Here is a 7,593-nt window from a genome sequence, read left to right as displayed (position 1 = left end):
CCCCCCGGCCCACCGGGATAAAACCCGGGCTGGACCTCAGGCGCCGCGATAAAACCCCTGAAAAGCGGGATAAAAGCGGGATAGCAGCGGGATAAAAGCGGGATAACAGCGGGATAACAGCGGCGGGACAGGAGCCCCCAGAGCCGGGGCAGAGGCGGGGTAAGAGCCCCTAAAGCGGCTCGGCGGGAGCCATGAGCGGCCGGAGCTGAGCGCTCCCGCGGCATTCCCGCTCTCCCGGCGGCGCTCCCGCTGCTCCGGCATGTCCTTCGCCATGCTGCGCTCGGCGCCGGGGCGCTTCCTGTACCCCGAGATCAGCGCGCTGTCCGAGGACGAGGAGAACAGCGAGAGCTCGGGCTCGGAGGAGAAGCCGTTCCACATGGAGAGCGGCGCGTTCGGGGCGAAGGGCGGCAAGCGGCGCAGCGGCAAGAGCCGCGGCAGGATGTCCCGGGAGCCGCGGCAGCGGCACACGGCGAACGCCCGCGAGCGGGACCGCACCAACTCGGTGAACACGGCGTTCACGGCGCTGCGCACGCTGATCCCCACCGAGCCGGCCGACAGGAAGCTCTCCAAGATCGAGACGCTGCGCCTCGCCTCCAGCTACATCTCGCACCTCGGCAACGTGCTGCTGCTCGGCGACTCCGGCGGCGGCGGGCAGCCGTGCCACGGGGCGGCGGCGGCGCCCGCCGCCTTCTGCCCCGCCGGGGCCGCGTCCCCGCCCGGCCGCGAGAGCGAGAGCGCCCAGCCCCGGCAGATCTGCACCTTCTGCCTCAGCAACCAGCGGAAAATGGTGAGTGGAGCCGGGAATACCGGGAATACCGGGGTCCGGGATAGCGGGAATGGGGATTTGGGAATCCCGGGAGTGCCGGGGTCCGGGATAGCGGGAATGGGGAGCAGGATAGCGGGAATGAGGGCTCCCGGGATGGCCAGCCCCGGCACCTTCTGCCTCAGCAACCAGCGGAAAATGGTGAGTGGAGCCGGGAATACCGGGAATGCCGGGAGTGCCGAGAGTGCTGGGGTCCGGGATAGCGGGAATGGGGAGCAGGATAGCGGGAATGGGGATTTGGGAATCCCGGGATGCCCAGCCCCGGCAGATCTGCACCTTCTGCCTCAGCAACCAGCGGAAAATGGTGAGTGGAGCTGGGAATACCGAGAGTGCCGGGGTCCGGGATAGCGGGAATGGGGATTTGGGAATCCCGGGATGCCCAGCCCCGGCAGATCTGCACCTTCTGCCTCAGCAACCAGAGGAAAATGGTGAGTGGAGCCGGGAACGCCGGGAATACCGGCAATACCGGGAGTGCCGAGAGTGCTGGGGTCCGGGATAGCGGGAATGGGGAGCAGGATAGCGGGAATGGGGATTTGGGAATCCCGGGATTCCCAGCCCCGGCAGATCTGCACCTTCTGCCTCAGCAACCAGCGGAAAATGGTGAGTGGAGCCGGGAACGCCGGGAATACCGGCAATACCGGGGTCCGGGATAGCGGGAATGGGGAGCAGGATAGCGGGAATGAGGGCTCCCGGGATGGCCAGCCCCGGCACCTTCTGCCTCAGCAACCAGCGGAAAATGGTGAGTGGAGCCGGGAACACCGGGAATACCGGGAAGAGTGCCGGGAGTGCCGGGGTCCGGGATAGCGGGAATGGGGAGCAGGATAGCGGGAATGGGGATTTGGGAATCCCGGGATTCCCAGCCCCGGCAGATCTGCACCTTCTGCCTCAGCAACCAGCGGAAAATGGTGAGTGGAGCCGGGAATACCGGGAATACCGGGAAGAGTGCCGGGAGTACCGGGGTCCGGGATAGCGGGAATGGGGAGCAGGATAGCGGGAATGGGGATTTGGGAATCCCGGGATTCCCAGCCCCGGCAGATCTGCACCTTCTGCCTCAGCAACCAGAGGAAAATGGTGAGTGGAGCCGGGAACACCGGGAATACCGGGAAGAGTGCCGGGAGTGCCGGGGTCCGGGATAGCGGGAATGGGGAGCAGGATAGCGGGAATGGGGATTTGGGAATCCCGGGATGGCCAGCCCCGGCAGATCTGCACCTTCTGCCTCAGCAACCAGCGGAAAATGGTGAGTGGAGCCGGGAATACCGGGAATACCGGGAAGAGTGCCGGGAGTACCGGGGTCCGGGATAGCGGGAATGGGGAGCAGGATAGCGGGAATGAGGGCTCCCGGGATTCCCAGCCCCGGCAGATCTGCACCTTCTGCCTCAGCAACCAGCGGAAAATGGTGAGTGGAGCCGGGAACGCCGGGAATACCGGGGTCCGGGATAGTGGGAATGAGGGCTCCCGGGATGGCCAGCCCCGGCACCTTCTGCCTCAGCAACCAGCGGAAAATGGTGAGTGGAGCCGGGAATACCGAGAGTGCCGGGGTCCGGGATAGCGGGAATGGGGATTTGGGAATCCCGGGATGCCCAGCCCCGGCAGATCTGCACCTTCTGCCTCAGCAACCAGCGGAAAATGGTGAGTGGAGCCGGGAATACCGGGAATACCGGGAATACCGGGGTCCGGGATAGCGGGAATGCCGCAGGGAGAGCGGGAATGGGGATTTGGGAATCCCGGGATGGCCAGCTCCGGCAGATCTGCACCTTCTGCCTCAGCAAGCAGCAGAAGCTCGTGAGTTCTGGAGGGTTTGGGATGTAGGGAATAGGGTCCAGGATACCGGGAATGCCACGGGGAATGGGGTCCGGGACACTGGGAATGGCAAGCGGATAGAGGGAATGGTGGCCCGGGATTCGGGAATGAATCCCGTGGGGATGTGGGGAATTGTGTCCCAGGATTCGGGAATGAATCCCGTGGGGATGTGGGGAATTGTGTCCCAGGATTCGGGAATGCTGCAGGGATAAAGGAGACTGGGGACTGGGATTCGGGAATGAATCCCACAGGGAATGAGGGCCCGGGATTCGGGCTGGGATGGAGGGAATGGTGTCGCTGGGATTTGGGATTCGGGCTGGGAACGATGAGCGCCCGTCATTCCCAAAAAAACCCGCCATCCCCAGGTTTATCCCAGTGCTTGCCCACTCCGAGGGGCAGCGGCGGGATGCAGGGAATTGTGTCCTGGGAATTCAGGAATGCCGTGGGGATGTAGGGAACTGTGTCCCGGGAATTGGGGATCCGGAATGAGGAGCTCCCGCGCGGAGGCACCGCTGGAAGATGAGGCTTCCCAAAAAACCTGGCGATTCCCGGGTTTATCCCGGCGATTCCTGGGTTTGTCCCGGTGTTTGCCCACTCCTGGGATCCCGGGGAGGGATGGGATGAGTGGGAATTCCGAGGAGCTCCCGCTGGGAGCTGCAGGGACAGCAGAGCCTGCCAGAGGCGGCTCCAAAATCCGTGGAAAAGTCCATGGAATATCCAGGGAAAATCCTCTCTGGAGCCGCAGGAAAAGGGACGGGAGAGGAGCCGGGAATGGGCACCGGGAAGGGCCCTGGAAAAGCGGGCAGAGACCGGGACATGGATTTGGGATCAGCTCCCAGAAACTCCGTCCTCGGGAACCCAGTCCCCGAGTGCCGGCGCTCCCAGTTCCCAATCCCGGCGCTCCCAGTTCCCAATCCTGGCGCTCCCAGTTCCCAATCCCGGCGCTCCCAGTTCCCAATCCTGGTGCTCCCAGTTCCCAATCCCGGCGCTCCCAGTTCCCAATCCTGGTGCTCCCAGTTTTCCGGCGCCAGGGATCCCCGTCTCCCAATCCCAGCGCTCCCAGTTCCCAATCCCGGCACTCCCAGTTCCCAATCCTGGCGCTCCCAGTTCCCAATCCCGGCGCTCCCAGTTTTCCGGTGCCAGGGATCCCCGTCTCCCAATCCCAGCGCTCCCAGTTCCCCCATTCCAGAGCTCCTGGAGACACTGGGAGCCGCCCTGGCCATCCCAGTTCCCCTGGATTTTGGGAGTTCCCTGCAGGTGCAGCAGGGAAAATCCAGCGGGATTTTCCTGCCACTTCCCAAATCCCAAATTCCCCAAAGCAGCCCCACCCCCCCATCCCCGGGAACGGGGCGATTCCAAGCGCAGAGGGGCAGGATCGGGATCCGGGCTGATCCCGGATAAACCAGAGGGCAGGGAAAAATCCTCAGGAAGGATTTTTGGCTCATCAAACTCCGGAGTTTTCCCAACCAAACCATTCCCAAAGGCCGAGAGATCTGGGGTTTGGGAAAGAAGAGAATTTGGGAAAAGGGGAATTTGGGAAAAGCCCAGGCCTTGGGAATGGCCCTGCCCAGGCTGCTGGGAATGGCCGGGAATGGGATCTCAATTCATTCCAGCCGGGAATGGGATCTCAGCTCATTCCAGCTGGGAATGGGATCCCAGCTCATTCCAGCCGGGAATGGGATCCCAGCTCATTCCAACCAGGAATGGGATCTGAACTCATCCCAGCTGGGAATGGGATCCCAGCTCATCCCAGCCGGGAATGGGATCTGAACTTATTCCAGCCGGGAATGGGATCCAAACTCAACCCAGTTGGGAATGGGATCTCAGCTCATTCCAGCCGGGAATGGGATCCCAGCTCATTCCAGCCGGGAATGGGATCTCAGCTCATTCCAGCCGGGAATGGGATCCCAGCTCATCCCAGTTGGGAATGGGATCCCAGCTCATTCCAGCCGGGAATGGGATCCCAGCTCATCCCAGCCGGGAATGGGATCTGAACTCATCCCAGTTGGGAATGGGATCCCAGCTCATCCCAGCTGGGAATGGGATCTGAACTTATTCCAGCCGGGAATGGGATCCCAGCTCATTCCAGCCGGGAATGGGATCTGAACTCATCCCAGCTGGGAATGGGATCCCAGCTCATTCCAGCTGGGAATGGGATCCCAGCTCATTCCAGCCGGGAATGGGATCTGAACTCATCCCAGTTGGGAATGGGATCCCAGCTCATCCCAGCCGGGAATGGGATCCCAGCTCATTCCAACCAGGAATGGGATCCCAGCTCATCCCAGTTGGGAATGGGATCCCAGCTCATTCCGGCTGGGAATGGGATCTGAACTCATCCCAGTTGGGAATGGGATCCCAGCTCATCCCAGTTGGGAATGGGATCCCAGCTCATTCCGGCTGGGATTGGCGCTCAAGAACCCGGAACCAAGCCCTTCCCAAGGCTCGGGAATCCGGGAACGCTCCAGCTGGGAGCGGACCCTAAATCCAATCCCATCCCATCCCAGCATTCCCAGGGATTTTTCCAGCCCTGGATTCTCTGGGAATTCTACCCCTGAGCCTCAGCGTCCTCACAGGGGAGAATTCCTTCCCAGTATCCCAAGGAACCCGTGGGAAGCCACTCCGGGAAGTGAGGGATGCAGGGGAAAGGGGAGAATCCAGGGAAATCTATTCCTATAAATCCCCATCCCTCATTTTCCACCAATCCCAACAATTCCCATCCTCAGTTTTGGATCAATTCCTACAAAAACCCATCACCAATTCCACATCAAATCCCAATAAATCCTCCTCCTTAATTTTCCACTGATCCCCAAAATTTCGATCACTAATTTCGGATCAATTCAACAAATCCCCATCCCTAATTTTAAATAAATTCCTGTGAATTCCCGGTGTCAATTTGCCATAAATCCCAACAAATCCCCATCCTTATTTTTGAATCAATTCCTGTAAAATCCCACCACAGCGGGAATTGGAGCTGGAATCAGAACTGGAATTAGGGCTGGAATTAAAACTGGAATTAGGGCTGGAAATTGGGGCTGGAATTAGAACTGGAATCAGGGCTGGAATTGGGGCTGGAATTAGAGCTGGAAATTGGGGCTGGAATTAGAACTGGAATTGGGGCTGGATTTGGGCTGGAATTAGAATTGGAATTAGAACTGGAATCAGGGCTGGAATTTGGGCTGGAATTAGGACTGGAATCGAGGCTGGAATTGGGGAGGGAATTAGAAGTGGAATTAGGGCTGGATTTGGGCTGGAATTAGAATTGGAATTAGAACTGGAATCAGGGCTGGAATTAGGACTGGAATCGAGGCTGGAATTGGTTGGGAATTAGAGCTGGAATTGGGGCTGGAATTATAACTGGAATTGGGGCTGGAATTGGGTTTGGAATTAGAACTGGATTTAGGGCTGGAATTAGGGCTGGGATCGGGGTTGCAATTAGAACTGGAATTAGGGCTGGGATTAGAGCTGGAATCGGGGCTGGAATTAGAACTGGAATTGGGGCTGGATTTGGGCTGGAATTAGAATTGGAATTAGAACTGGAATCAGGGCTGGAATTAGGACTGGAATCGAGGCTGGAACTGGTTGGGAATTAGAGCTGGAATTGGGGCTGGAATTATAACTGGAATTGGGGCTGGAATTATAACTGGAATTAGGGCTGGAATTGGGTTTGGAATTAGAACTGGATTTAGGGCTGGAATTAGGGCTGGGATTGGGGTTGGAATTAGAACTGGAATTAGGGCTGGAATTAGAGCTGGAATCGGGGCTGGAATTAGAACTGGAATTGGGGCTGGATTTGGGCTGGAATTAGAATTGGAATTAGAACTGGAATCAGGGCTGGAATTAGGACTGGAATCGAGGCTGGAATTGGTTGGGAATTAGAGCTGGAATTGGGGCTGGAATTATAACTGGAATTGGGGCTGGAATTGGGTTTGGAATTAGAACTGGATTTAGGGCTGGAATTAGAACTGGAATTAGGGCTGGGATTAGAGCTGGAATCGGGGCTGGAATTAGAACTGGAATCGGGGCTGGGATTGGGGCTGGCGCCACTCCCGATCCGTGCCGGGTTTTTCCGGGATGCGCTCCCGCGGATTCGGGGCTTTTCGGGTGTGAAGGGAATCCCGTCCCGCTCTTTGATCCCGAGGGTGTCGGACAAGGCCGAGGAAATGAGATCCAGCCCCTCGGGAGCCGGGAACGCCGGGCTGGGAACGGCTCCCGGGCTCGGGATCACCCCAGAGCGTCGGATCCCGCCCCAAAACCCGGCTTTTCCACGGATGGGAGCGCCTGATCCCATGGGAATGGGGTGGGATTTAGGGCCCTTCCCAACCCCAAGCATTCCAGGATTCCAGGCTGGAGCAGGAGCCTTCCCAAAGCGTGGGATCGGCTCCCTAAAATCCACCCTGCCCGAAAAATTCTCCCTAAAATCCTCTCCCCATCCCGAAGATCCCTAAAATCCTCCTCCTGCCCCAGAGATCCCTAAAATCCTTTTCCTGTCCCGAAAATCCCACAGGTTCATCCCTCAAATCCTCCCCCCATCCCAAAACTGTGGCTCCACGGGGTCCGATCCCGGTGCCACCCCATTCCCTGGAAAAGCAGGAGCAGCAGGAAAAGGAGGGAAAAGTGGGGTGGGCTGGGCTGAGAGGGATTTCTGGGGGAAATCTGGGATCTGGGAACATCCCAGGGATTTCTGGGCCGAGCCCAAATCCCGGGAAAGCTCGGGAAAAAGCCGATCCAGGGCGATTTCCCGGCCAGAATCCAAGGGTTAAATGGGAAAATTTGGGATAATTTGGGGTAATTTGGGGTCGGGATTGCAGCAGGAGTGGCACAGGTGGGCGGCCAATCCTGGGAATTCCTTGGAATTCCCAAATGGGGAGAGAAGCCCCGGTGTTCCCGACATCCCACCCGGATCCCTGGGGAAGGGTTGAGCTTTCCCGGGATTTTCCACACTGGGGGAGCCGGGATCTGCTCAGATCCCA

The 7,593-nt window shown here is 58.9% G+C and overlaps 1 protein-coding gene across 1 annotated transcript; it reads left to right on the top strand.

The window, feature by feature from the left end:
* The first annotated feature begins 220 nt into the window (after positions 1–220).
* LOC137467990 (basic helix-loop-helix transcription factor scleraxis-like) lies at positions 221–1,627 on the top strand. Its single transcript, XM_068179414.1, has 2 exons — positions 221–964; positions 1,379–1,627. The coding sequence occupies exons 1-2, from the start codon at positions 260–262 to the stop codon at positions 1,625–1,627; spliced, it is 954 nt and encodes a 317-aa protein (XP_068035515.1). The 5' UTR covers positions 221–259.
* Positions 1,628–7,593: the final 5,966 nt, after the last annotated feature.

Source organism: Anomalospiza imberbis, unplaced genomic scaffold (assembly GCF_031753505.1).
Source record: "Anomalospiza imberbis isolate Cuckoo-Finch-1a 21T00152 unplaced genomic scaffold, ASM3175350v1 scaffold_94, whole genome shotgun sequence".
Lineage (NCBI taxonomy): Eukaryota > Metazoa > Chordata > Aves > Passeriformes > Viduidae > Anomalospiza > Anomalospiza imberbis.
This window is presented reverse-complemented; position numbering and strand designations above follow the sequence as displayed.

Coding starts and splice junctions, on each gene's coding strand:
- LOC137467990 (XM_068179414.1), top strand. CDS start 260: ATGTCCTTCGCCATGCTGCGCTCGGCGCCGGGGCGCTTCCTGTACCCC. Junction 965..1,378: donor TCAGCAACCAGCGGAAAATG/GTGAGTGGAGCC, acceptor CGGGATTCCCAG/CCCCGGCAGATCTGCACCTT.